Source organism: Terrapene carolina, unplaced genomic scaffold (assembly GCF_002925995.2).
Source record: "Terrapene carolina triunguis isolate 2854851 unplaced genomic scaffold, T_m_triunguis-2.0 Scaffold68, whole genome shotgun sequence".
In the NCBI taxonomy this organism is placed as follows: domain Eukaryota; kingdom Metazoa; phylum Chordata; order Testudines; family Emydidae; genus Terrapene; species Terrapene triunguis.
Window position 1 is genome coordinate 33,405,734 of NW_020664419.1, and position 14,780 is coordinate 33,420,513.

General features: G+C 37.7%; 1 protein-coding gene across 5 annotated transcripts in view; it reads right to left on the bottom strand.

Annotated features, from left to right (window-relative positions):
- Positions 1–14,780, bottom strand: part of MAPK11 (mitogen-activated protein kinase 11) — a 55,522-nt gene that overhangs the window by 26,879 nt on the left and 13,863 nt on the right. For 4 of the 5 annotated variants that reach the window (XR_003369659.1, XM_024201307.1, XM_026648709.1 and 1 more), the window contains exons 2-8: positions 9,367–9,496; positions 8,207–8,265; positions 6,532–6,643; positions 5,088–5,117; positions 4,910–4,957; positions 1,596–1,710; positions 1,394–1,465 (exon numbers count right to left, since the gene is read on the bottom strand). Coding sequence is in view for 4 of the 5 variants with exons in the window: in XM_024201307.1 (XP_024057075.1) it covers positions 1,394–1,465; positions 1,596–1,710; positions 4,910–4,957; positions 5,088–5,117; positions 6,532–6,643; positions 8,207–8,265; positions 9,367–9,496 (566 nt within the window). In the remaining variant the exon portion in view is untranslated. The remainder of the gene's footprint in view (positions 1–1,393; positions 1,466–1,595; positions 1,711–4,909; positions 4,958–5,087; positions 5,118–6,531; positions 6,644–8,206; positions 8,266–9,366; positions 9,497–14,780) is intronic. The other variant, XM_024201321.1, reaches the window with a different exon arrangement.

Below are 14,780 nucleotides of genomic sequence, written 5' to 3' on the forward strand. Positions count from 1 at the left end.
AAACACCACCTTAGTCAAGGGATGTGAAGCAACAGGTATTATTAAGAACATCTGAGTGATGCTCTGGTGCCATTGTTGACAATACAGTCTGACCGATTTAAACACTACAGAAAGCTCAATAGCAAGATGTTACCATGTCTTAATTGTTTTTCAGAGACCTATAATATCATCATGCCTTTTCCACACCTGGCCATATTCTAGCTTTAGCTGCAATGTTAGGATTTTTTCGCTTTTCAGAGTAGCGAGAACAGTCAGGCCTGGCCTACACTACACAGTTAGGTCCACGTAAGGCAGCTACTATGTAAGTGCCCTACTACACCGACATAATAATGCCACCTCCACAAGAGGTGCAGGGCTTATGTCGGTGAAGTTAGGGTGATGCAGTGTCTCTGTAGATGCATTACTTACATGGGCTGTTGGCTGTCTTGTCAATTTCACAGCTCCAGAAACTGACAAGAAAGCTGGACAATTAGAGCCCAGTTCCCCCCGGCACCACGCTCCCAGACGGGCTGCTGCCCAGAGGCTCCCTACTTCCCACTCAGGGAGGCAAGAAGCCCAGGTGGCTCCAGCAGGTCAGTGGAAGCGTTCCTGGTGAGGACCCGCACCACCAAGAGAAGGAGGTTAGCTCAGCCACTGCAATAATTACTGTGGTGGCTGTAAGTTCACCTAACATAGGTCGAGTTAGGACAGTAGTGTAGGCATGCCCTTAGTGTGGAACACAACAGAATCTGATGTACACTGTGCCTCTGTTTTGAATGTAGAGAGGTTTTCTGAGGTGATCTAGCAATCATTTCTTTATCATCCAGTCTCTTCAGTCTCCATTTTTACTTCCTCTGCATTTCCTTTTACAATTATTCTACCCTACTCAGCAACTGCCTTTTCTGCCCTCCTATCAGTCAGAGAAACAACATAGGCTGCAATAGAGCCCATCAATATTGCACCATGAACCATAATAGTCCCACTACTTTATGTTGGAATGAGGGATTTTTATGTTGCCTCTCTTGCCTACATACAAATAAAAACAGCAGTTCTACAACAGTAAGTGACATGCATATTAATTCAATTTTAATAAATGTATGTTGTTTTTGAGAAGCTGCACAAATGAAAGAAATCAATCCTTCTGCAACTAGGTCATTATTTAAATATCAGGCATAAAATAAAGATTGCATGTAGCTTCTTGTGGTTTAAGAACATCTGTTATTGCTTTTTCTTCTGATGGTTGTTATGTTCAGCAGTCATATATAGTAAATTGAACAATTAGCAAAGCTCAGTTTGCTGTATTGAAGGCTTGTTACCTGGCAAATATAGCCTTAAGAACATTTTGGTGATTAGAGAACATGAAGAACTGTGGTGCATTTGCACTTCATGTAACTGCATTTTATGTTAAGGATACAGTCATTTCCTGGAAAAAGAGCCTTGCCTTTCAATAGCTCTGCCATGATGCATCCCACTGACCAAATGTCAACTGCCAAAAATAAGGAGAGAGAGAGAGAGAGAGAGATGCATGATAAACATAATAAAAATGGTTAAATGCAGTTGCTTTTTCCTGTTGTGACTATATTGTTTGTAGTTTAAAAATAAGTATCTTACTTTACCTGTTTGATTATAGTGCATCCAGTTTAACATAATTTCTGGGGCTCTGTACCATCTTGTTGCTACATATCCAGTCATTTCATCATCAGTTTGTCGGGCTAAACCAAAGTCTAAAATCTACAGAAGAAAAAAAATCAAGATTTCTCATTATTTTTATTATAGAAGTTGATTTGTTCCCTGTTCTTTATTTCTGGCTTACTTCAGCCATCAAAACACCTCAGCTTGCAATGAATTCGACCCTCAACATTTCATACCCAGCCAAGTTTGCTCCCCATCTCATGCTTTCTGGTAATACTAAGAAAGATGGAGTCCTTTAATGACTAAGAACCTGACCTTGATGTAAGTGGACCGACTTATGCAGTGCCCCATTAAAGTAATCGGGGCTATGTGCTGGTGCCAGGGTCTCTCCATGGTAATATGATGGCAAAGTTGGAGCTTAAATGGAATTGGACCCTTTTACACAAACTCTGAATTTGACCTTCAATTTATTTTTCCTGTAACATTACATTGATAGCCATAATCACTGCTAGTATATCAGAGCTGAAGAATATCAACAAAGAAAATTAAGCCTGAATTGTATAGGTATAAAATGCCAACACCCAAAAACATCAGATCATGACATATTAAAAGCACCACTGTATTACTCACAAATGCCCCAATGTTTTCTTAGCTCAGCTATTTGTGTTTAGGCCTTGTAACACATATAGCATTTATTCAATCACACACATTTTGATGCCACTAAGAGAGGCATATGTAAGCTGCATAAGGAAAAGCTCACAGAGTACCATCTAACACCCCATTGAAATGAAAAGTGAGTTTTTCTTAAAAATACCACACACACATTTGATGGCACAATAGTGCCCACTGAATGCCCTCCTTTTGGAAAGCTTATGTCCAAGAGAAAGCATTATGTTTCAGTTTATTTCTTTGCTTTCTGGTTTTTATTATGTTTATGTCTATTTATTAGTTTTCTCTAAATAGGCAAATAATGAAATACAACATCTGAAGCAAGAGCCATATGAATAATGACTAGAATCTGCAACACTAAGAACATAACAATGGCCCTACTGGGTCAGACCAAAGGTCCATCTAGCCCAGTATCCTGTCTTCCGACAGTGGCCAGTGCCAGGTGCCCCACAGGGAATGAACAGAACAGGTAATCATCAAGTGATCCATCCCCTGTCACTCATTCCCAGCTTCTGGCAAACAGAGGCTAGGGACATCATTCCTGCCCATCCTGCTAATAGCCACTGATGGACCTATCCTCCATGAATTTATCTAGTTCTTTTTTGAACCCTGTTATGGTCTTGGCCTTCACAACATCCTCTGGCAAGGAGTTCCATAGGTTGACTGTGTGTTCTGTGAAGATATACTTCCTTTTGTTTACTTTAAACCTGCTGCCTATTAATTTCACTGGGTGACCCCTAGTTCTTGTGTTTTGAGAAGTAGTAAACAACACTTCCTTATCTACTTTCTCTACACCAGTCACAATTTTATAGACCTCAATCGTATCTCCCCTTAGCCATCTCTTTTCCAAGCTGAAAAGTCCCAGTCTTATTAATCTCTCCTCATACAGAAGCCGTTCCATACCCCTAATAATTTTTGTTGCCGTTTTCTGAACCTTTTCCAATTCCAATATGACTTTTTTGAGATGGGGCGACCACATCTGCACACAGTATTCAAGATGTGGGGCATGGATTTATATAGAGGCAACATGATATTTTCTATCCTACTATCTATCCCTTTCTTAATTATTCCCAGCATTCTGTTCACTTTTTTGACTGCCACTGCACATTGAGTGGATGTTTTCAGAGAACTATCCACAATGACTCCAAGATCTCTTTCTTGAGTGGTAACAGTTAATTTAGACCCCATCATTTTATATGTATAGTTGGGATTATGCTTTCCAATGTGCATTACTTTGCATTTATCAACATTGAATTTCATCTGCCTAGGACAAGGAAAGGGCATTTCGCAACAATGTATTTTTAGATTTTTCATTATTGATCATTTCTTGCTCAAATATGTTGATACACTTTTTATTTCCTTTTTGGCTACTTTTTAAAGCACCACCAATTTAGATTTTCCCATAATAGTTTGGCCTCATACAAGCGAATAAGTAATGAAAATAATGAAAAATGGAATGTAACCCAGCCAAAGAGTAGGTGAGGAGAGAGGAGGTTGGGTGGTGTGTAAATTTTAGAAAAGAAGATCTGAAGTCTCCTTTATCACCCTACAGTATAAAGAGTAACATGGACTTTTATAAAGAGAATGATCAGGCAAAGACTTCCCATAATCCCTCAAAAATGAGACTCCACATACAGGTATGAAAATATTAAAGGCCAGTCATGATATTTGCTGAGCTTCCTCAACTGCCACTGAGGTGAATAGGGGCTTTAGTCCTCAGGTCAACTGCACTGTACTGGGTGTGTTGTCAACTACTGTGATTTTGTTGCAGGAATTTGGTGTTTTCTTTAAAATGTCAGAGTAAAGCCGTCATCATAATATCTCTGCTTTCATTAAAAAAAAAAAAAAAGAAGTGTGTTCTGACTCTGATGACTATGGAGAAAGGCTTGAAAATGGGAAGGGAGTGTACCCTAAAGGCTCAGAAAACTCTAAGCTTTTTGGGGTTAGGGCTGTCTTCCTGTTCTGTGTTTATACAGCACTTAGCACAATGGGGTCCTGGTCCACCATTAGGGCTTCTAGGTGCTACGATGATACAAATTATAAACAACCAACAACAACAACGATAATCCAGAAGGCCAAGAAAACCCAACAAAAAACGATCCACAATTTATTAAAAAAAAAAAAATCATGATTTTTGGGGCCTGACTCATGACTTTTGAACACCCGAGGTTGGTAATACTGGTGTTTGCTTTACCAAAGTACCCTTTTATATATTGCAGCCAGTTTAATCATTGTTAACTTTCTATAAGTATATGTCCTGTACATGTAGGGTAGTTGCTGTATGTAGTGCTTCACCTCAACATCTGGGGCCAGATCCTGGAGTTTTGTCACTTGGAGTATCAGCTAAAATTTTGGGCCCATAAGCCCATTTTTTAACCTAAGTGCTTCCTATTCTCAGTTTTTAAATGTTAAGAGGATTTTCATTCACTGTAAACAATTTGCACACAGTACCTGAAATAGTAGTTAATATCTGTATCCTCACAAATATGGTTAATGCAATTTATTTTTTCCTCTGCCAGTATGGCAACAGTAACTAAATACATGGATGTGTACTAACAGAAAAATGGCAGTTAAAGTTCTAGTTCCAGAGATATTACAAGAACCTTCATCACAATAGCATGAATCCTACCCTTAATTCACAGTCTTCATTTACAGCTAGGTTACTGGGTTTCAAGTCCTGTATCAGAACAAACACAGCGTTAGTCATGCACACCTAATAAGGTTAAATTAGTATTGTAACAATATCAAGCCTGACATTGGGCAGTGCACACTGCATTGATTCGTATTCTCTAGCTAACTGAACTCACCCGGTGGATGATTCCAGCTGAGTGAATATACTGTGGAATAAAGAAAAGAAAAGAAGATAAGAAAGCAAGATTAGGAAAAAAAGTGGAAAAAAGGTAACAGTTACTTGTTCTATTCATATTTTTTGTCCCCTATGTTTAGTGGTTTTATAAAGAGTTAGGAATGTTTCCTGATCTAAATCTTATCTGAGCAGCAATCACAAATACTAACAGGCAGGTAGCACAAGTGTCACTGACTTGCTCCTAGATATAAGTGTTCTCTCTCTCTTTCAAACATGAACACTTCAGGAAAACTAACTATGAAAACTATACTGATATCCTTAGAGCTGTAATACACACCCTTCTATCAAAAGTTGATTGACTATATAGTATTTGATAAAAAGACTTTCATTTCAGTTTGGACCTCCATTTTGATCATTTGCATCCACATGCCGCCTTCCTATGCAAGTCAATAGATGCATACCCTAGCTACAAGCTAGACTCTTCACACACAAAATACACGGCTGTGTAACTGCATTTATATTGAAGAGGGATGGTGGGTTCGCTACAAGCAGATATTCATGTGCTCATTTTAATGAGAGTCCTTGCTTTTCACAACAAACAAGAGGAAAACACTCTTAGGATGCTGATAAGATAAGGTGAAATCCGAGCAAGGACTTTTAAAAAAAGAACAGTTCCATGTTTCAGGTACAATTTACCTAAAGTTTGAAGAGCAACTGTACTTTGAAAAATGACTGTATAAACGGCACCTTGGGGTTTCATGTTTATTGTCTCTCAGTGTCTCCTTATCAAACTTTGATCAGTTTACAAGTAAAAAGATGCATTTGTTTCTTATAATTTTCAGCCCTGTGAACTTGCCTTGGGATGTGAAAGTCAAGATGGGTTTTTTCCTTCTTGGCATATCAACAAGAGGGCATAATTAGGCCTGCAGGATCTTTATTACTGAGGCCAATATCCAAGAAAGAAATAACCTGATGTGCCTTTCTTATCCAAGGGGGAGTTTACAGCACTGACAATTAGAAAAATAGACATATATTTTATGTACAAATTGAGCTGATTAGATATGAAATTATTGCGAGTCTATAATCTTGTAATCCCACTACAGCATTTTACGAGTCATAGGCCCCAATCCTGCAAATGCTTACAGAGATGCTTAACTTTACACACAAGTAGTCCCACTGAAATGAATGGGGCTACTCACGTGTGTGAAGTCAAACTTGTGTGTAAGTATTTGAAGGATTGGGGTCTTGTCTTTAGTTCTGAAAGGAATCTGGGGAGTTGTAAATTTACTATGGTTTATAAAAATAAATCACCAGAGATGTCATGAGTATTTGTAAGTCTATTCAGCTCTGAAAATGAATTCAAATATTGCCTTTCCAATGAAATATTCATTATTACAACATTTTGGTTGCTCGGTATAAAATAAATGCCATCATGCAGCATGTACCTTAAGACCTCTAAGTAACTGGTAGATGAGAAACTGTATATGGTCATCTGTTAGCTTCTGGCACTTTACAATGTTATTCAAGTCAGCACCCATTAAATTTGTCACAAGATACCTGTAAAAATAAAATAACTTATTTCTGACAAGCAGCAGGTAAATCTAATTTGTTTAATTTAATATTAATTACTCACTCCCGTGTATATTCCTTCTCCATCCATCAATAGAGAGATAAAAATCACCTCCTTCCCCCAAATTAGGAGTTTAATCACTTGCCTTACAGTCCATAAGACATTTAATGTCTTTTTGCCAGACAAGTTTGTACAAATTCAGTAAGTTGGGAAATTTAAGAAAAAAATATCATATAACAATAGCAGTTCATAGCCATAGGTATGTGGTCAGTGTATTCTCACTGCAACTGTAGCAAGACAAACAATGATCATAGAACAAGAGAACTGTTGGCCAGGAAAGACCACACTGAATCTATCTGGGTTCCCATCTGTTCCCACTGAAGTCAAAGGCAAATCTCCCATAAAGGCCTGGTTTTGCTTGTAAGGCTCCTGCTACAACACAGATTCCGTTAATGAGTAGAGATGGACAAAATTTGAGTCCCTTGGGAAATTCTGATATTTTGAAATTAGTTTTCATCCTAAATTGGAATGAAAAGTCAAAATTCACAGAATAGAAAATTCTGAAAAATTTCCATTTGGAAATATCAGAATGTTTGGTTCAGTTTGTTTGACTGAAACAAAAACATTTTGACATTCCTGAATCAAACGTTTCATTTGGTTTGTCAACCAAGATCGAATTGTTTTGTTTTGACTCTGTTCAACATTGAAATGTGTCCACTTGAATAACTATGTAGCTCAGGTACCTCATACCCTTATTCACATGAGTAATCCCATGAATGGAGTGAGCAAGAGTTATGTGATCAGACCCCAAACATCCAGGCTAATACCTATAACCAACTACATTTTAAAAACAAATATTTGAAAATCAAGTTTTTTATTTATTGGCACTTCAAGTGTTCAAAGCATTCTATCAACTTTAACCAATTAATTTACTGGCTATGCCTTAGATTCTAGATTCTGAGAGTGTAATCCTGGCCCTGTTGACATTAATGGGAGTTTTGCCACTGACTTCAATAAAGTCAGAATTTCACCCAGTGTTTCTCCTAAAAGACTGAGGGCCTAATTGTTCTCTCACCTGCTCCTGACTTACACTGGAGTAGTAACTCCACTAAAGTTAATGAAGCTACACCAGTGTAAAATAATACTAGATGAGAGGAGAATCAGGCCCAGAGATGTCATCACCCACTGCAGACTATTTTCCTGCATTCCTTACATGGCTGACGTCACTCATGCTGGCTAGAATAAACACTCCACATCCAAAACAAGGTTAAGGTGATCAGACCACAAATTTAGTGAGACATACATTAGATCAAATCACGTGCCAGGTACAGTAATAGAGTCCCTGCAATCTATTAAGTACCATGCCCAAAGGCCTTCGGGCAGAATCCCCTTCCCCTTTTTTTGAAAAGGGGACCAAAGGCACATTAGTCTCTCGAAGCTCATTTTGGCTGTAGCTAGACTAGAAAACTGTGTATCTGTTTTCCAGCAACATTGAAGCATCTATCTTCATAGCTTACCAATTAGTCACACTGATGTTAAATTTTACTTACACTTCATTAAAATTTTCTATTGAAGTTGCTGGTGTAAAAACATCTAGTAATCCTATAACCTGAAACAGAAAAGGTGATCTCCTTTTTATTTCAGAAATTCATGAGATAACACATCATTTATGCTAGCTGTCCTCAGAATCCCTGGAACTATGTATATGAACAATATGATTTCACCCTGAATATTTAACAAAACCAGCATAGTACTGAATGAACCTGAATGGAGAGGACTGGTTTTTTTGTTTTGTTTTTGCCACTAGAAGAAAAATTATCTCTCAGGGCAAAGCAAAATTACATTACTTTATGAAAAAATGGAACAAGACTTCAGACAATCTAAAGTCAAGAAGGAGGAGACCTAATCTCCCATTATAGAACAAGTAGTGTATGATTTCGATTTGCTTCTATTGTACTTAAAGCTAAGTAATGCTTTACATGTTTTCTTGTAACATATTTACTGAAATAATTGTAACCTCCCTCCAGCATACTTTTCAATCTACAGTAACACCACTTCTCAACTATGAGTATTGAGTAATTTCCTGTCAGAGACTGGATTCATTTTCATTTTAGTTTAAGTCTGGGAAATTAACAGAAATTCCCCAATTCAGCAAGGTTCTTAAGTGTCTGCCTAACTTTAAGTAAATTGGTAGTCCCATTGAAATTGATGTGACTGGGTTTAAAGTTAGGCACATGCTAAGTACTTTGCTGAATCGGAGCCAAAAATCCTAGCAGCTTGCACCCAGGTCAAAGACTAAACTCAGTCTTCAGATAAGTACGTTATATTCCCATTAACTTCAGTGAGAGCTCTATGAGCGTATATGAGAACAGAATCTGGCCTTAATTTCTCAGTAGAATCCCAAACTGACAAATGCAGATTTGAGTTTTATTTGGGTTTGATGCTTTACTCTGCCCTTCTCTACTAGGGTAACAACACATTTTCAACAAAAGACACCTCGTTAGTGTCTATTAATACCCATTCATGGCAATGGAAGTCTTCCCATTGGCGTCAATGGATTTAGGATCAATCCCTGAACCAGCAACCGTTTCTTGGAAAGACAGGGATCACATATACTTTTCCAATATAAGTGTAAGTAAAGTAAATTAAACTTCAGTTTATAAACTTTCATTTATAGAAACAGAATGCAAAGTACAAACTCTTCACTTACATTTTCATGTTTCATGTGCTTAAGCAACCTAAGCTCTCGATAGGTTCTTCTTGCATGAATAAGTGACTGAAAAGGTCTTGAAAGCTTTTTTACTGCCACCTTCTGTCTTGTTTTGGTATCATAAGTTGAACTAAGAGAAAATTTAAAAAAATTAAAAAAACATGATCTACCCTGGCATTGCTAGGCAAGGCCTCATGATGTAACAGTCCAAAGTCAACATGAGAAAGTTTGAGTTTATGATTCTATTTCCACCTGCTGTATCACCTGAAAGTGATCTCTGGGAGAGCTATTTGGAGACAACCTCCAATATTCAAAGAGAGCTCTCTTGCAATCTTCCTGACAAATTACCAACTCCTAATGATATTGTTCATCCCTAGGTACTACTCTGTCCCCATCTGGCATGGAAAATAACCAGAGAATTAGCTTCATTAATTTTGCTTTCCAACTCCTGCCCAAACTCAAGGCGCTCTTAGGGAATATAAGGATTTGAACTCTAGCCCTTAGTGAACAGACTGGAGCCTTTAGTAATTATAGGATGATGCCACACTGTCTAGCAAATATTAATTATGCCTAGCGAGCATTTGCATGGTATATGCGTCTTCATAAATCTACTGACACCAGATTAAAATTTCGAAATAGCCACTGTCAGACTATAAAAGTTGCCTCAGGAACCATTACTAACAAACAAATCACCAGTATAAATGAACATATATGCAATTAAGGCTCCAATCCCACAAACATTTAAGCATGCACTCAATTTTACACATTTGAGCAACCCACAGTCTTCAGTGGGAGTACTCAGATACATAGAGTTAAGCATGTATGTAACCATTTGAAGGAATAGGAACTTAATTTTCAATACAGTAGTAGCAAGTCTATATAACATATAGCAAGCCCCAAACAAATACTGCTCATTATGTTGCGAATGAGGGAAAAATTGGTTTATTTACACTTTATCTCCTGACAATGCATAGGACATTTGAAAACTATTTGTTCGGCTAATCAATAATCAAACTCTACCTCCCCTATTTAATACCATCCCTGCATTTTTACTTTCCCATTAAAATAAATTCAGTTCAGCTATGAAAACTGAAGTTGCCTACTGAAAGTGTTGAGAACACAATCTGCAGTTGCTGGAAACAGCATGAGCATAAAGAGATAATCTTTAACACATTAATTTACAGGAAGCCTTTTACTGAGTAACAAATCTAGTTCAAAATTCAACAACAATAGTATGTGTAAGAGTGAGATGGCAATGGTTAGTAGTCATACTATAATTTTAATGGCTCCCAAAATTGTGCTAAGAGCTCCTACATAAAGACATAAGTTTTTCCATAAGTAGTTCACAAACTAATGCCCAGTTCCTGTACTCCATGTGGATGGAGCTCCACATTTGCATGGCACCTCACTGAACTGAATGGAGCTCCATGTGGGGCAGAGGTCTATTCATCTGAAGCCCATTGCAGGATCAGGACCTCTTTTCTGACTAGACGCAAAAAAGGGGGCAAACAAGACAATGGGGGAAAGTAGAGGACGAAGAACCAGGGCAACATCAGTAAGATTATACAACTGGTTATCTTAGATTACATAGAAACTCAGCAAAGGCCAATGCAAAGCAGAATGGAGCAATGAATTTGTTTTTAATTATAGTTACACTGAAAGAGGAAGTAGACTTAATCAGCAAGTTTTTTGTAGGGATCAGCGAAGAAATGAGTCAATCATGAGATGAATGAAACAGATAAGTGATTATTTAGTCAGATAGTTTGTAAGCATCACAGAACTGGATCTTAAAAAGGGATTTAAAGTTGGAGAGGGTAGTAGCTCTGTAGATCACTCCAGAAAAGAGACTCCATGAGTAAAGGGAAGAAAGCACAGGCAGTTGCAGGAAAAGGCTGGCATCTCCAGTGAGAAGGAGCAGGCAGAGTGATATGATAAGAGACTTGGCCTGACAAGTAGGGAGGAGGCAGATTTATGCAAGACATGGTGGTGATAAGGAGACAATCTGATGTGTTGCTTGAGCAAGTAGGGGGGTTCAGACATGGGCTGGTGTGATCAGAAATACAGGCAAGGAAGGTGATTTTAGTGGCTATGTTTTTCATGACTGGAAAAGGGGACGATGTGGACAGGAGTAAGTCGTAAGAGAAATATGTAGCCAAATGCCTCGTTAGCATGATGAGGACTAGACCTAGATCCTATGGTGAAATCCTGACCTCACTGAAGTCAATGAATGAAATATATTGATTTCAATGGGGACAATATTTCACCCCATGTCTCCTCAGGAATACCTATTCTTCACTTACATTCTAGTCTTTTAAGCTTGGCACATTTGTGAGGAAGGAAATGGATAGACAGGTGGCTTAACGCTTAGTACCGTCTACTGCAGACCACTGCCTAGCAAGTAGCTAACCTTATTTGTACCAATGCATAAACCTCCACTCATACTTTCATTGGCACATGAAAGCCTTGCAGAACCTGGGCACTCTGTAGGACTTAGGAAGACCCATCATTCTGATAAACATCTTCTCCCCCGCTTCAGTTCAATTGTGGGATTCAGTACCTTGATAAATGCTCAACTTAGAGATGGATTGCTTTCTACCATTTGAATGAGTCAGAGCTTTCAGATGGTATAAAGCATTGCTTTTTAGCCTTAGCAGTTCTTAAAACAGCAGGGCTTAGACCAGATTGGAACAGAATGAGGGAGAAAAAACCAAGTAGCAACCGTAGTTGTGTGACTTTTAAAGTGAAACTGTGCATATAAAATGAATTCCCATGATACTCAGCTGGTTTAAATTGGCACAGCTCCTTTACAGCCAGTGGACTGCACCAAGTGATGACCTGGCCCATTATATTTTTGAAGTGTTTTTCTCACTTTGTCTCACCAGCCCCATCATCCATGTTGGATATTAAAACTGAAATTTGTGAAATCTAGTTTCCTTTCCACCATTTATGCTCTTCACTGTTTGAATTTAATTCACCTTGGACAATAAAAATAAACTATTCAATTTTGTTACTGCATATTTTTAGTTTCACTTTCTGGTTCTCAAACGTTAGCAGTATGCCATGGTGTTCAGGCTGCAAACACTGCTGGGAAATATTTCTTTAAATGGGCTTTTTCCCCACAGAAATTCAAAAGCATTAATTTATTGAAAACATTGTTATTGATGTTATTTTTATAAAAGCTAACTCTGGGACCTCTCTTAGCAGTGTCCCTTTCAGATGTGATCTCTGTCAACCCAGAACTCTCAGTGGTTATAAGCATTTATTTGCTACCTGGAAGTGGTCAAGAGATATCAAGCTTGAGCAATAGTGTTGTTTTGGCACTGTTCAAAACCTTCTGCTCAGTGTAATTTTAAATCACTGCTTAATTTAGAGAGACTGTTTCAGTGTTGCTTACTCTCCTGATATTTAGTGCTTTTCTGAAAGCCCCAGCTGCTTAAATCATGAGATCATTTGAGAATCTGACCTTTCATTTCCTAAAGAAGTAACTTTCCAGCCTTTATGGTTGCAGAGAAAAGCAAGAACACATGAAGCAAGAGTAGCTGAACGCTCAGAAACCAGAAGTCAAATGAAAAGAATGCAAAATGTAGTATTTTAAAACAATCTCATGGTTTTCAAACCAATTTCATGATTTTGGAATCCTGACTCATGATTTTGGAATACTTGGGATTGGCAATACAGCTGTTTATAAATAAAAAGTATGGTTTATGCTTATGAATTGCATGACATAGTAAAAAATACACCTCTACCCTGATATAACGCGACCCGATATAACATGAATTCGAATACAACGCGGTAAAGCAGTGCTCCGGAGGGGCGGGGCTGCACACTCCAGTGGATCAAAGCAAGTTCGATATAATGTGGTTTCACCTATAACACGGTAAGATATTTTGGCTCCCGGGGACTGCGTTATATCGGGGTAGAGGTGTAATTACATGATCATTTTGAATTCTTGGTTTCTTTCAGTGTGCTTCTGAATCAGTTCAAAAGAAACTAATGATTTTATTTTATATCATTTACTTATATATATTTACCATTCCCAATCATAAAATCTGGTTTTTGTACAGTTGTGATGACTGTTGATTATTTTATTCATGTTATGCCATAAAGGTGAGTGAAAATGACAATTTGTTTATTTTTTATAAAAACAAAACTGCTAAATAGAGAAGATATCACAAAGTTTACAAACATCAGTGTCTTGGAAAGGACCCAGAAGAGACTGCTCTTAAAGCAGCCACTGTTTACTGAATTATGGAGTGTAGTCTTGAGAAAAAGCACATACGCCATCAATCCAACCACAAGGAAATGTGCCATAAGAGCAGTTGGCAGCATAGCAGAATCAGGAGGAAGCTATGTTGCAGTCCCAATGTAAAGAAGCGAGCATTTCCCATTGTCAGCTTTGGATAAGTAGTGCCAACAAACAAAATAAACTAACACAGGGAACTGAAATATTCCCTTCATCTCACCCCCCAAACAAATGCTTTATTATTTTATGGCAGTTCAAGGAAGTTAGTGAATGCAACTTTCAGAGAGCCACATTTACCCTACAAAGCACAGAGTGCTTCTGTGTCTACTAGGAAACACACAATTCTGTACAGGTACATGCGTAAGAATAAATCTATAAAAAATATGAAAGGTAGTGAGACAAAAGGAGAGAGGATGAGTAATGGTCTTCAGCAAAACAACATACTAATCTCATTGCTACAGGAAACAACACTTACTTCACCCTACAAATGGTGATGCGATATATTATGGTTTTGCAATGCAGTATCACGTGGATATTGTTCCTACATACCTTATGTAATGCTCACAAGGTATGTAAGAACTTGTGCTTTGCTTTAATTCCAGCACAACCAGTGTCAAATATTTAAGATGAATTTACAGCTAGCATCTGAATTCCAAAGCAGCAAACAGCTATTATATTAACTTACATTGCATATACTGTATTAAACAGATACTAAAATTGCACATATCTGCTTCCTATGATTTTTCTATTTAGTCATGTCGCCTTAGTTTACTAGCAAAGAAACCTAGGTCTTAACTACAAACATTAATCAATGTCAATATAAATCTATTACCAACACAATTTATAAAATAAAAATAATCAGTATACTAACTATACTCAATCATTGGGCTACCGGGGAGATTTAGTCTAATCTTTGTCTTTCAGACCTCCATCCTGCAAATACTTGTGCTTATGAGTAACTTTACACACTAAAGACTTTTTTGGGGGAACGGTTATAGACATTATGACTGAAGTCATTGGGACTAATCACACATGTAAAGTTACTCATGTGTGTAAATGTATGCAGGGTTAGAGCCTTGGAATGATTAGCTCTCTTAGTGCAGGGACCATGTGGTATCTGTCTCTTATACAGCTTTTGAGTAGACTGCCAGTGTTTAAATAATAAAGATCT